This window comes from Physella acuta, unplaced genomic scaffold, assembly GCF_028476545.2.
Source record: "Physella acuta isolate Inbredline_101_S28 unplaced genomic scaffold, ASM2847654v3 ptg000155l, whole genome shotgun sequence".
Classification (NCBI taxonomy): Eukaryota; Metazoa; Mollusca; class Gastropoda; family Physidae; genus Physella; species Physella acuta.
Genome location: NW_026731674.1, coordinates 1,276,807 through 1,291,286, shown reverse-complemented (window position 1 = coordinate 1,291,286; position 14,480 = coordinate 1,276,807). Strand labels below are relative to the sequence as shown.

Here is a 14,480-nt window from a genome sequence, read left to right as displayed (position 1 = left end):
AGGTCCCCCACCCTATGGTGTCTAACCTCCAGGTCCCCCATACTATGGTGTCTAACCTCCAGGTCCCCCCACCCTATGGTGTCTAACCTCCAGGTCCCCCCCACCCTATGGTGTCTAACCTCCAGGTCCCCCCACCCTATGGTGTCTAACCTCCAGGTCCCCCCACACTATGGTGTCTAACCTCCAGGTCCCCCCACCCTATGGTGTCTAACCTCCAGGTCCCCCCCACCCTATGGTGTCTAACCTCCAGGTCCCCCCACCCTATGGTGTCTAACCTCTAGGTCCCCCCCACCCTATGGTGTCTAACCTCCAGGTCCCCCACCCTATGGTGTCTAACCTCCAGGTCCCCCATACTATGGTGTCTAACCTCCAGGTCCCCCCACCCTATGGTGTCTAACCTCCAGGTCCCCCCCACCCTATGGTGTCTAACCTCCAGGTCCCCCCACCCTATGGTGTCTAACCTCCAGGTCCCCCCACACTATGGTGTCTAACCTCCAGGTCCCCCCACCCTATGGTGTCTAACCTCCAGGTCCCCCCCCCCCACCCTATGGTGTCTAACCTCCAGGTCCCCCCACCCTATGGTGTCTAACCTCCAGGTCCCCCCCCCCACCCTATGGTGTCTAACCTCCAGGTCCCCCCACCCTATGGTGTCTAACCTCCAGGTCCCCCCACCCTATGGTGTCTAACCTCCAGGTCCCCCCACCCTATGGTGTCTAACCTCCAGGTCCCCTCACCCTATGGTGTCTAACCTCCAGGTCCCCCCCACCCTATGGTGTCTAACCTCCAGGTCCCCCATACTATGGTGTCTAACCTCCAGGTCCCCCCACCCTATGGTGTCTAACCTCCAGGTCCCCTCACCCTATGGTGTCTAACCTCCAGGTCCCCCCATACTATGGTGTCTAACCTCCAGGTCCCCCCACCCTATGGTGTCTAACCTCCAGGTCCCCCCACCCTATGGTGTCTAACCTCCAGGTCCCCTCACCCTATGGTGTCTAACCTCCAGGTCCCCCACCCCATAGGGTCTAACCTCCAGGTCCCCCCACCCTATGGTGTCTAACCTCCAGGTCCCCCCACACTATGGTGTCTAACCTCCAGGTCCCCCACCCTATGGTGTCTAACCTCCAGGTCCCCCACCCTATGGTGTCTAACCTCCAGGTCCCCCCCCCCCACCCTATGGTGTCTAACCTCCAGGTTCACAACCCCCCACAGTATGGTGTCTAACCTCCAGGTCCCCCCACCCTATGGTGTCTAACCTCCAGGTTCACAACCCCCCACAGTATGGTGTCTAACCTCCAGGTCCCCCCACCCTATGGTGTCTAACCTCCAGGTTCACAACCCCCCACAGTATGGTGTCTAACCTCCAGGTCCCCCCCCCCCCACCCTATGGTGTCTAACCTCCAGGTTCACAACCCCCCACAGTATGGTGTCTAACCTCCAGGTCCCCCCACCCTATGGTGTCTAACCTCCAGGTCCCCCCACCCTATGGTGTCTAACCTCCAGGTCCCCTCACCCTATGGTGTCTAACCTCCAGGTCCCCCCACCCTATGGTGTCTAACCTCCAGGTCCCCCCCACCCTATGGTGTCTAACCTCCAGGTCCCCTCACCCTATGGTGTCTAACCTCCAGGTCCCCCCACCCTATGGTGTCTAACCTCCAGGTCCCCCACCCTATGGTGTCTAACCTCCAGGTCCCCCCACACTATGGTGTCTAACCTCCAGGTCCCCCCACCCTATGGTGTCTAACCTCCAGGTCCCCCCCCCCCCCACCCTATGGTGTCTAACCTCCAGGTCCCCCCACCCTATGGTGTCTAACCTCCAGGTCCCCCCCCCCCACCCTATGGTGTCTAACCTCCAGGTCCCCCCACCCTATGGTGTCTAACCTCCAGGTCCCCCCACCCTATGGTGTCTAACCTCCAGGTCCCCCCACCCTATGGTGTCTAACCTCCAGGTCCCCTCACCCTATGGTGTCTAACCTCCAGGTCCCCCCCACCCTATGGTGTCTAACCTCCAGGTCCCCCATACTATGGTGTCTAACCTCCAGGTCCCCCCACCCTATGGTGTCTAACCTCCAGGTCCCCCCACCCTATGGTGTCTAACCTCCAGGTCCCCCCCACCCTATGGTGTCTAACCTCCAGGTCCCCCCACCCTATGGTGTCTAACCTCCAGGTCCCCTCACCCTATGGTGTCTAACCTCCAGGTCCCCCCCACCCTATGGTGTCTAACCTCCAGGTCCCCCCATACTATGGTGTCTAACCTCCAGGTCCCCCCACACTATGGTGTCTAACCTCCAGGTCCCCCACCCTATGGTGTCTAACCTCCAGGTCCCCCATACTATGGTGTCTAACCTCCAGGTCCCCCCACCCTATGGTGTCTAACCTCCAGGTCCCCCCACCCTATGGTGTCTAACCTCCAGGTCCCCTCACCCTATGGTGTCTAACCTCCAGGTCCCCCACCCCATAGGGTCTAACCTCCAGGTCCTCCCACCCTATGGTGTCTAACCTCCAGGTCCCCCCACACTATGGTGTCTAACCTCCAGGTCCCCCACCCTATGGTGTCTAACCTCCAGGTCCCCCACCCTATGGTGTCTAACCTCCAGGTCCCCCCCCCACCCTATGGTGTCTAACCTCCAGGTTCACAACCCCCCACAGTATGGTGTCTAACCTCCAGGTCCCCCCACCCTATGGTGTCTAACCTCCAGGTTCACAACCCCCCACAGTATGGTGTCTAACCTCCAGGTCCCCCCACCCTATGGTGTCTAACCTCCAGGTTCACAACCCCCCACCCTATGGTGTCTAACCTCCAGGTCCCCCCCCCCCCCCACAGTATGGTGTCTAACCTCCAGGTTCACAACCCCCCACAGTATGGTGTCTAACCTCCAGGTCCCCCCACCCTATGGTGTCTAACCTCCAGGTCCCCCCACCCTATGGTGTCTAACCTCCAGGTCCCCTCACCCTATGGTGTCTAACCTCCAGGTCCCCCCACCCTATGGTGTCTAACCTCCAGGTCCCCCCCACCCTATGGTGTCTAACCTCCAGGTCCCCTCACCCTATGGTGTCTAACCTCCAGGTCCCCCCACCCTATGGTGTTTAACCTCTAGGTCCCCCCCACCCTATGGTGTCTAACCTCCAGGTCCCCCCCCACCCTATGGTGTCTAACCTCCAGGTCCCCCACCCTATGGTGTCTAACCTCCAGGTCCCCCCCCACCCTATGGTGTCTAACCTCCAGGTCCCCCACCCCATGGTGTCTAACCTCCAGGTCCCCCCACCAACAGCTTCATCACCCCCAGATCACCTGTCCAGGAAACAGACTGTATTGTTTCAGCTCAGAAAGGTCAAGGCTAATGCTTTTTCCAGCAGAAGATTCCCGTGAGCCCTCAAGTAGAACAGACTGGCAGTTGAGTTTACCCACACTGTCACAGCACACCCGGCCCGCAACATACACAGGGTCCTGACAGAAAGAGGAATCTGGTTATATGCAACATTCTAAAGGCCAGCAACAAACACAGGGTCCTGACAGAAAGAGGAATCTGGTTATATGCAACATTCTATAGGCCAGCAACATACACAGGGTCCTGACAGAAAGAGGAATCTGGTTATATGCAACATTCTATAGGCCAGCAACATACACAGGGTCCTGACAGAAAGAGGAATCTGGTTATATGCAACATTCTATAGGCCAGCAACATACACAGGGTCCTGACAGAAAGAGGAATCTGGTTATATGCAACATTCTATAGGCCAGCAACATACACAGGGTCCTGACAGAAAGAGGAATCTGGTTATATGCAACATTCTATAGGCCCGCAACATACACAGGGTCCTGACAGAAAGAGGAATCTGGTTATATGCAACATTCTATAGGCCAGCAACATACACAGGGTCCTGACAGAAAGAGGAATCTGGTTATATGCAACATTCTATAGGCCAGCAACATACACAGGGTCCTGACAGAAAGAGGAATCTGGTTATATGCAACATTCTATAGGCCAGCAACATACACAGGGTCCTGACAGAAAGAGGAATCTGGTTATATGCAACATTCTATAGGCCAGCAACATACACAGGGTCCTGACAGAAAGAGGAATCTGGTTATATGCAACATTCTATAGGCCAGCAACATACACAGGGTCCTGACAGAAAGAGGAATCTGGTTATATGCAACATTCTATAGGCCAGCAACATACACAGGGTCCTGACAGAAAGAGGAATCTGGTTATATGCAACATTCTATAGGCCAGCAACATACACAGGGTCCTGACAGAAAGAGGAATCTGGTTATATGCAACATTCTATAGGCCAGCAACATACACAGGGTCCTGACAGAAAGAGGAATCTGGTTATATGCAACATTCTATAGGCCAGCAACATACACAGGGTCCTGACAGAAAGAGGAATCTGGTTATATGCAACATTCTATAGGCCAGCAACATACACAGGGTCCTGACAGAAAGAGGAATCTGGTTATATGCAACATTCTATAGGCCAGCAACATACACAGGGTCCTGACAGAAAGAGGAATCTGGTTATATGCAACATTCTATAGGCCAGCAACATACACAGGGTCCTGACAGAAAGAGGAATCTGGTTATATGCAACATTCTATAGGCCAGCAACATACACAGGGTCCTGACAGAAAGAGGAATCTGGTTATATGCAACATTCTATAGGCCAGCAACATACACAGGGTCCTGACAGAAAGAGGAATCTGGTTATATGCAACATTCTATAGGCCAGCAACATACACAGGGTCCTGACAGAAAGAGGAATCTGGTTATATGCAACATTCTATAGGCCAGCAACATACACAGGGTCCTGACAGAAAGAGGAATCTGGTTATATGCAACATTCTATAGGCCAGCAACATACACAGGGTCCTGACAGAAAGAGGAATCTGGTTATATGCAACATTCTACTCACACCTAGAAGCAGTGGAGACCCGCACAATCCTGCTTAGAAATTTCAAGCAAGAACACAAAAACTTACCTTTTGGTTAGTAGGAAAAATACAACCTTTATTGAAATGTTTTACTTACAAAATTAAATTTTTAACCCACGACCTGTGGCCGTATGAAAAAAAAATTGGCCACTAGCCCTGTTCTGTAGTATGGTGGCCGATAAAATTGGTCGATGCAAAACCCTGTACAAAATTCACTTTGATTCCAATATTTTCTCGGAATGACCCTTTAATTTTAAATTATTAAATCTTCTGGTTCATGCTGTTTGTTGTTAATTTTGATGAACGGGAGTTCTCTACATCGCGAATTTATGCGATAAATCTATGCTCCAAAATCTGTCCTAGCACTGCCTTCGAATAGAAATATTTTTATAATATTTTACGCAATTTTAAATATACAGATTTTAGTTCAGACTGATAAATACAATGACATTGATTAATCAGCATTAAATCTAAAATGGCGAAGATCGTTCTTAGGCCCTCAACCCATATGGACATATTGGACTGGTAAATTACTTGATTCCCAAGGGTTCGGCGTGGTCGAGTCGGTAAAAGCTCATGGTAGCTAAACAAAAAAGTCTTGAGTTCAAACCCTTAGGCAATTGAGGCTTGTTAGCTGGGGACAGCCACTCTTCTAGGAGAGACAACTCCAAAATCAAACAACTGCTGCCTTGTAGTTTGTTCTTGGTTGGACAAAGGCTATGGAAGCAAATCCAAAAAGAAAAGCAGGCTGAAATCAGAGTCAATGGCCTCAATGGAGCATAACCAGTTGACACGTATGCTTAATTGTGTTGGAGGCGCGGTTGAGTCGGCAAAAGCTCATGGTTGTTAAATTCGAAAAAGCCTCGAGTTCATACCCTCCGGCAGGGTGCACTGTTAAAATGGCCCGGGACAAATCGGCACGGTTAATATGAACCCGTCAAATCGACCCCCGACCCAGTCAAAATAGCCTCGACTTATTGGCTCCCGTCATATTGACTCGCGACAAATAGTCTCGGACATATTGGCTCAATGAAATTGTTTCTCATGAACCAACATTAATTCACAAACAAATCGAGCCCTTAACAGCTAAATTGCACCTATTCTAAAATTTTGATAATGATTAATAAATAATTTATTTACAACAGTAAATATCTGTTGCTTAAAAGCAAGCACAGAAGTGTAAATGTATAATATACATGCTGTTTACAGGATAACGGCATTTTGTTTTCATAACCTACAAGCATACAGGTAGGAATGTACAACATGGACCCCTCTCCCCACACACTGAGTTAGAACAGCCTATAATCAACTCATTTATGGAAGTCATAGATAGATCACCCTTAAATTAAAACATACTATTTCTTATAATAGGTAAACTATTATAAAAATAAGGTCTGCCGAACAATAGATGCATATGTTGTATTACTTAAGAGTGTTGGATAAGCTAACTCTAAAGAATACTAGGCATGCTGCCCAGCTTTGCTTAGGCTTTCGAAAACATTGAGAATTTGAATGCTTAATTAATTCGCCCGAGGGTCGGTCTACGACCTCAGGAGTTATGAAGAGGTTCCTCCGTGGACATTTTTTTTCGATTTATAGCTCATATAAGGCGCCGGTCAGTCGAGGTCAGTTTTGACCCCATCATCGTAGACTTTTCGGCCAACCGGCCCCCGTGTTCTGTCGCCCCAAGGCAAGATCCTGCCAAATTTGAAGCGCCTGTGGCGCCGGGAAGTGCCCTATCGGGCACCCGACAACTTTGCTTAATATATTATAGAGATTAGCAAATTGCATAGATAAACAAAGATTTCAATAAAGTAATTAAGGCCTGAAATACTTTAGTATCAGAGGCGTAGCGACCCTTCCCGGCGCCCGGGGACATACTTTCAATTTGGCGCCCCCTTGGGAGCAAATTTTCGATTTGCACCCCCCCCCCTCGAACTTTTCATTTGCACCCCCCCTCAAACTTTCAATTCGGCGCCCCCCCCCCCTAAGGTCGGCGCCCGGGGACATATGTCCCCCCCCCCGCTACGCTACTGTTTAGTATAGAAATGTATTTTTTGAATAGATGAATCTAGAATATCTAGATCTAGAATCCAAATAAATAAAATACATTTTATGAGTTTAGGCCGGAAAAATTGTATTGTATACATTTCATAGTGTACGTAGATCTAAATCAAATTTGAATGAAATAGTTCATTTCTTTTTATTCTAAACACGGCAGATGACATCATTAGTTAATGTATAAGCAATAGTGACGTCACAGTTTTATGCGTTCTTTTTCACATCTATTAATGCTTTTCCGGTTGCATAAATAATACTGTTTCTCTACATTCGAATACGCCTTTATTTTTTATTTTTCTTCTTTAAATAAAATTGTGGTTATACATTTAAAACATCTAACATATTATTTTCAACAAAAGCCCGTATAAAGTTCTCCATATATCGCTGCCGTTTCTGACGTGATGTCCGGCGAAAATATTTTGCGGACAGACAGAGAGAGAGAGAGAGAGAGAGAGAAGTGCGCACATGGGGAATTATATATTAGGATTGATGAAGGGATTCTACTAGCAGGTGTCATATTCAATGAGACAGTTTTGCCGGGAGTCTTTACAGACACCGTATTTTCAGTGGTCCTTTTGTCGGGAGCCAAATTGACAGGAGCCAAAATGGCGGGAGCCTATTTGTCGGGAGTCGTAATGATGGGGGCCGTTTTGTTGAGAAACTTTATGACGGGAGCCTATATGTCTGGAGCCTGACGGACGCCTATTTGCCTGGAGCCTTATTGACTGGAGCCTATATAACAGGGTCCATTTGTCGCTGGCCCTTTTGACGGGGACAATTTGATGGGGCTCTTATGTCTGGGTCGTTTTGATGCCGCACGCTCTGGCAGATAAGGCTCGATCCCTTCCAACACCAAAAATAAGAACAAAGAAGAAGAAGACTAGATTCCCATTGTAACTAAATCTGATTTCAGGACAAATTTAATTCAAAATAAGGTACATAAAGCAGAAATATTCTAAAAGGAATCAGAATATTATAAATTAAAATGCAGTATTATTTTAAAATTTATTTCTAAACTATGATTTGCGGCAAACGTTAAGAGGGACTGAGTGACTCGCGTGCGACACCCACCTAATTAGTACTAATAAAAAAATGTTAAATTGTTTTTGTAGGAATATTTATAAATGAAAGGTATACAATCCATATATTTTCTGAAAGAAAAATGAAAGGACTAGCATACTGAATTAATATTACATTATAATGTATAAAATAAATAGAAATAAAATGCATCTGAAAACAAAAATTTTAATCAATTAATTATGACTCAAGCTCTCCAAGGTCAATATCATCCACTAAAAATGTTTTCTACCCCTTAATTAATACCAAACATTATCTACACCCATTTCCATAAAGAAAATGTATAGTTTTAGAGGTCTACCTGTAATTTTTGTATGCCAAATCTAACATTTTCAAAGGTTAACCAAAACTCTCAAAAACTCCCCCACACTACAGAACGGTTAAATACCGCAGTACTTGGGTTAAAAATCTGAAATAATTTTGTTAACTCCAGACTCGTTACAGAATGCCTACAAAAACACTAGTCTCACCTGCGTAGGCTGAGCGAGGTGTGAAAACTCCTGGACCCCATGTAAATTTTTGAAGATAGATGCCATCTCTTCAATCTGATCGTTGAGTACTGAAGCAAACAGTTTGTAACATTAATACCAGGTCAGTTTCTTAACAATAGAGCTTTGTGCTGATGGTAGAGAGGCTTTCAAGACAGTGCAGCCTTACAATATTTAGACAAAAATGCTACAATTATCAAACTAAAATTGACAAATTCTTCTTAAATATTTTAAGAAAAGTTTTTTTTTACCAAAAGCCTTTTGGGAGAGTTTTTGGAACATGTACTTTTGTGTAGCCTGGAGGGTATGAGAGCTCAACTGTTTGACTGGCACCCCCAGGCCCTGGCCTGGCCAGGTTACATTCTGAGAATCACCAAAAGTTAAAACAACATCGCCTGCATTGGACCGGGAAGAAAATTTCGCAGATGGTGTGGTGGATCTGGTGGATGGTGTGGTGGATCTGGTAGATGGTGAGGATCTGATGAAAATTCATGTTCAATTACTGCTCTTGAACGCAATATTTTCAGTACAAAAATCAAAGTTCATCACTAGGGTAGGACAGTTGCAAATGTCATCACAATGACAAACAGTTGCAAATGTCATGACAATGACAAACAGTTGCAAATGTCATCACAATGTCAAACAGTTGCAAATGTCATCACAATGTCAAACAATTGCAAATGTCATCACAATGACAAACAGTTGCAAATGTCATAATTTCAAATATGATAAACATTTAAGCTAGGGTTGTGAAGTCATGTTAAACCAATGGCCAGGAAATGTTGAACCAATGGCCAGGAAATGTTGAAGCAATGGCCAGGAAATGTTAAACCAATGGCCAGGAAATGTTGAAGCAATGGCCAGGAAATGTTGAACCAATGGCCAGGAAATGTTGAAGCAATGGCCAGGAAATGTTGAACCAATGGCCAGGAAATGTTGAACCAATGGCCAGGAAATGTTGAAGCAATGGCCAGGAAATGTTGAAGCAATGGCCAGGAAATGTTGAACCAATGGCCAGGAAATGTTGAACCAATGGCCAGGAAATGTTGAACCAATGGCCAGGAAATGTTGAACCAATGGCCAGGAAATGTTGAAGCAATGGCCAGGAAATGTTGAACCAATGGCCAGGAAATGTTGAACCAATGGCCAGGAAATGTTGAACCAATGGCCAGGAAATATTTACCCTGAAGTAGACAAGATGGCATCTCTGTTGCCAGCAACAAACTTCTTGCGTCCAGCACTCTGATCCTCTGGAGTTAAATGTCTTTTCATCTGCGCTATCTGCTTCTAAAAGCAAGAGAGGAGAAATTGGTTGGGAAAAGTCAAAAGCAATTGACATAAGGGTACAATGTATCAGTAAATATTTGTAGATGCAAGCAATAGGAGTATCAGAGGACATGATAAGGGCTACAGCACTCACTTTCTCCTCTGGTGTGGCATAGGATCCAATCATGTCCAGCTGCTCTTCATTCATGCTAAATCAAGAAATAAAATCATCATACATAGTTGAAGAAGCTAAGATGAGCTAAGACTAGCTGAGCCAGTTGAAACACTACCTACCAGTTGGTGGAATCTACTGCAATTCTTGACATCAGCTTTTGCTTTGGAGTTTTTGGGGTGGAAACCTTTTTGGGCAGCCACTAAACGAAATATAGAATTAAATTTTTTTAAATTGAATATCTGCTGAAATCAGCATCATAGTTGAGACCAGATATATCCTTTAGACCAGAGTTAGAGACATTTTGGACCAGTCCTAGTACAATTTTTTGACACAAAGACCATTTTGCAATAGAAAATATTCAAATAATGAAATAAGGCAAAATTCATATATTAAAAAACTGTAATAATATACTAATAAATATATCATGTAGGCCCTATCTTAAAATTCATTTAATACTGCTAACTTAAATCAAAACTATCTTTTCTATTTAGCTGCACCCTTCTGAAAATATTGACCTGCATAAACTATATTTGGTATAGTGATCATATCACTGGTGTTTAAAATAAAAGATTTTGAAAATAAGGATGATTGTGTAACCAATGAGCAAATGAAATTTGACAAGGAAAACAAATTTACCTCTCTATCAAATAATTGTAGGTTTTCCAAAGTAAGTTCCATTTTCCTGGAGGAAGAAAATGCCATCCAGTTATTGACAATGCAATTAGCATCGATGTGATAACTCAAGGACAGCTCCAGCACTGAAATTAAAGTCTTGATTGTTCATCTAGGCTAGGGGTCTTACTTCAATTTCAAGTTAAAACTGGATTTGATCAGCTAACATAATTCTCTCAACGTCTGACCATGCAAGACACCACCACCACGTATGCACGCCAACCGCCCCCCCCCCCCCTCATTCTCCAGGCATGCACAACAGACCACATCGCTACCACCCCCACCAGTCTGCTGAGCTTTGGTTCACGCTGAGTGTTTACAATCATAGAGCTGGGTCGAAAAAGTGGCGGCTATTAGGGGCAGATAATTTCGTTTTTAAGAGATTTAAAACTAAGGGTAGGTAACAAGTTCTGCTTGATCTTTTCATTTTCGTCTGTAAACTGTCATCACAGATTTCTGCTTTTACAGTGGCGAGGGTGAGGATAATCGTCCTTCATGAGCTACTTTAAAAATGGGGTATTGGTAGTTAACTAAATAGTAAATATTTACCAAAGTGACTACTTGGAAGAAGCTTCTTCCCCTTACGCTAGGGGTCATCCATAAATGACGTCAGGCTTTTTTTGATGATTTTTACCTCCCCCTCCCCTCCGTTACACATCGTCACAAAAAGCAAGACCTCCCCTAAAATGACGTCACACCTCAGCCTACAACCCCCCTCAAAATTGCAGTTGAATTTTTTTTTAAACATGGATATTTTTCCAAAATCTTGTCTGAACTATGTCAAAATATAGTATTTTAATCAATTCCTATTTTAATTAATTGAAACTGTTTTCTAAAACGCTAAATAATGTCTAAAATTTGTTTTCTAACATTTCTTATCTATAAAGCAAAAGTGTGATGTCGCACCATCTGAACCCCCTCATCACACATCGTCACAAAATTACCGACCCCCCCTCCCCCCTACGAGTGTGACATCATTTATGGACAACCCCCTAGTCTGGCCGGAAGAAGATGCTAAACACAAAAATAGTTGCGCAAGAGGCTCCAATTACCCTTAACACTCTTAATAGCTACGCAATGGGTTCAAATTATCCTTTTATAGCTTCGCAGTGGTATCAAATTACGCTTTTAGCATTATTTCTCTGAAAAAACTAGCTGAACAGTGTGGTCGTCACAGGTTAGGGTTGATAGTATGTTTATTTATAGTATGTGTATTAATGAGTTCTAGTCTATAAGTTAAGTATAAAATATTTTTTTTTAAATGGCCTACTTTTTAAAATTACCACTAGTTAAATATTTATTGTGTCCCATCACGACTAAACAACGACCATTTAGATTACAAGGAAAACCAGGTTCATTGTAGCGCTATGCATGCAGTATGCACATCTTCAAGAATTGGCCAATATTTATTATTTAGCCTAATACTCATGACTTGCTAATGTTAAAGCTAGACCTAACCCTATCCCCATTCCTATAGTTAAAGGCCTAACCCTCCTACCAATTACTAATTAGATCCAGAATCTAGTAATTTCTAACCATAAAACTAGAATTGAATAGGCCCTATGCGTCAAACAACCTATTTTTCAAAGAGTCTATCACATTATCAGACATCAGTAAGTAATATGATATACTAATATACCAATATGTCAGTAAATCATATTCAGCAAGCTTGCCTACTTTTTTTTAATTCATCTTCGTTGACCCTTTCACCAAACAAGTCAAATTCATTTGCTAAATCCTCTAAAATAGACTCAGTCTGCTCCAGATTCATTCTCTGCTCGATTTCTACTAGAGTCTAGATCTAGTCTAGATTTAGCCTAGATTTTGAGAGTGTGCACTTAGTTTAGTAAGATCTAGAATTAGATGTGTAGTAGACTGTAGTAGTAGTAGACCTAGAGATTACTGATATAGGCCTATGACCCTATGTACTAGCATGTAGTGTAGTAGTGTACTGTTACTGTAGAATCTCAAGATGATGATCTAGAACTAGAATAGAATCTAGATCTAGCTAGATTCTCTAGATTAGATCTCAGACTGTCACACTTGATCTGTTTATAAATGATGATGATAGTATAGTATTGATAGAACTTTTTATCACTTTATTCACATATTGAATTGAATATTGACTACTGACTATTAATTAAATTAAATCATAAATAATTTTAACCGTTGTCCTTTGATTGTCGACGCTTAAGTCTAAGGATAAAACTCCATTTTAGCGTATTTTATTCTCCGCTTCTTGTTTACCTCCAGTTGAGCGTTATTTTATTATAATTAATAACCGAAACACACCAAAACATTAGGAAAGCAGGATTTATTTACTTGTATTTTATTTTTCGTTTTAACAAATGAATAAAAATGAATAAAAAAAACAAAGACACTGACTTTGTTTTAGATTTTGAGAATTTACTTTTGTCAAAACTTGAGAAAAATCCAAATTTAGAATATTGAATGAATGTACTGTTTGTGTGTCAGAATTTTCATGGCAATGGATGGGTGAAGTACGTAAATGTAACTCACAATTGCAAGGCGGTTAAGTTTGTATAAAAGAAGTAGATCTAGATCTATCTCCCAGGCATGATACTATAGCCTAAATATTAATAAATACTAACTAAATAGGCCTAGGCCTAAATATTTATGAACTTACAATGACCCCAAAACTGAGGTCTGAGGCCAACACAATTTCAAACAGCTGTTGCCCGAGCTATGACGTATGCTGATAATTAAAGTCAAACAATGTGAACTCACGACCGTGTAAGGACTTTTCTCCCGCTGTCGATATTTAATAATTAAATATCGTCATTAAATTAAATGGAACAGTTCTAAATCTAATGCTTTTTTGTTTGTTTTTTTTTTTATTATATTTTCTAATAAAAAATCACATTCGTAAAAAAAATAAGTAGATCTAGATTCTAGTGTTTTCCTAACGTTTTTGTGTGTTTCGGTTGTGTTTATAATAAAATACGCTCAACTGGAGGTAAACCAGAAGCGGAGATTAAAATACGCTAAAATCTAAAATGCCGCCGAATGGAGTTACCAACCAATCTACTAAGTTACTAACTTTGTAGAAAATAGGGGAATATAGATCTCTAGATCTATCTAGTTTTAGATTAGGGCTAGATCTAGTCTAGATTCCAAACTAGATCTAGATCTAGTTGACTCTAGAATTGTAAGGTTTTGTGAAATTAGATCTAGACTAGATCTATTTAGAATCTTAAAAAGTCGAGTCTATACTCTATAACATTAACTAGCTAGCGTAGACCTAGCAGACGGTCTCAAAGGAAGTGTTTTACATTTGGCGCAGTTTTTTGAAGTACTACCGGGGCAAACGGTGTAGATATAAAATAATAAAAAGTGAAAAGGGGGTTGTCTATAAACAAAGTAACACACCAAGAGAGGAAGGGGGTTAGGACGTTTGAGGAGACGAGGGGTGGGCTTTCAGAAAATGTGATGACACACTTTTGCATTTTAAAAATTAGGCTTGATGTTATGTATTGAATTTATATCCTTATATTTAGATCTATATCGCGTTTTTTTAATGCGATTTTTACGGTGCCCCCCTCGAAGAGATGCCTGGAAGAAATTCTGCCCTTAAATGGTGTCACCCGGTGCGGTCCGCACCCCCCCCCCCCCCCCCGCACCCCCTCGCCCTCGCCACGTCTCTGTTACCTTCCCTGTTTTGAGTGATAGATTCGTCAAATACGAGTAAATGAATAGCTTTTGAGGTTCATAAACCGTTCATTTGTAATTTTTGCTACTTGTGTGGCTGAGGGTGAGGGTGGGGGTAACGTAACAAAGCTGATGTAGGC

The 14,480-nt window shown here is 43.4% G+C and overlaps 1 protein-coding gene across 7 annotated transcripts in view; it reads right to left on the bottom strand.

Annotated features, from left to right (window-relative positions):
• The window catches only part of LOC131935722 (DNA polymerase alpha subunit B), a 29,243-nt gene extending 15,272 nt beyond the window's left edge, over window positions 1–13,971 (bottom strand). For 3 of the 7 annotated variants that reach the window (XM_059292314.1, XM_059292319.1, XM_059292320.1), the window contains exons 1-9: window positions 13,733–13,956; window positions 12,349–12,488; window positions 10,636–10,757; window positions 10,119–10,198; window positions 9,979–10,033; window positions 9,742–9,845; window positions 8,810–9,036; window positions 8,541–8,629; window positions 3,290–3,445 (exon numbers count right to left, since the gene is read on the bottom strand). In XM_059292314.1, coding sequence (XP_059148297.1) covers window positions 3,290–3,445; window positions 8,541–8,629; window positions 8,810–9,036; window positions 9,742–9,845; window positions 9,979–10,033; window positions 10,119–10,198; window positions 10,636–10,757; window positions 12,349–12,442 — 927 coding nt within the window. In that variant the 5' untranslated portion in view covers window positions 12,443–12,488; window positions 13,733–13,956. Of the gene's footprint in view, window positions 1–3,289; window positions 3,446–8,540; window positions 8,630–8,809; window positions 9,037–9,741; window positions 9,846–9,978; window positions 10,034–10,118; window positions 10,199–10,635; window positions 10,758–12,348; window positions 12,750–13,712 lie in introns of those variants that run through there. The other 4 variants (XM_059292317.1, XM_059292318.1, XM_059292315.1 and 1 more) reach the window with 4 other exon arrangements.
• Between the last annotated feature and the right edge of the window lie 509 nt (window positions 13,972–14,480).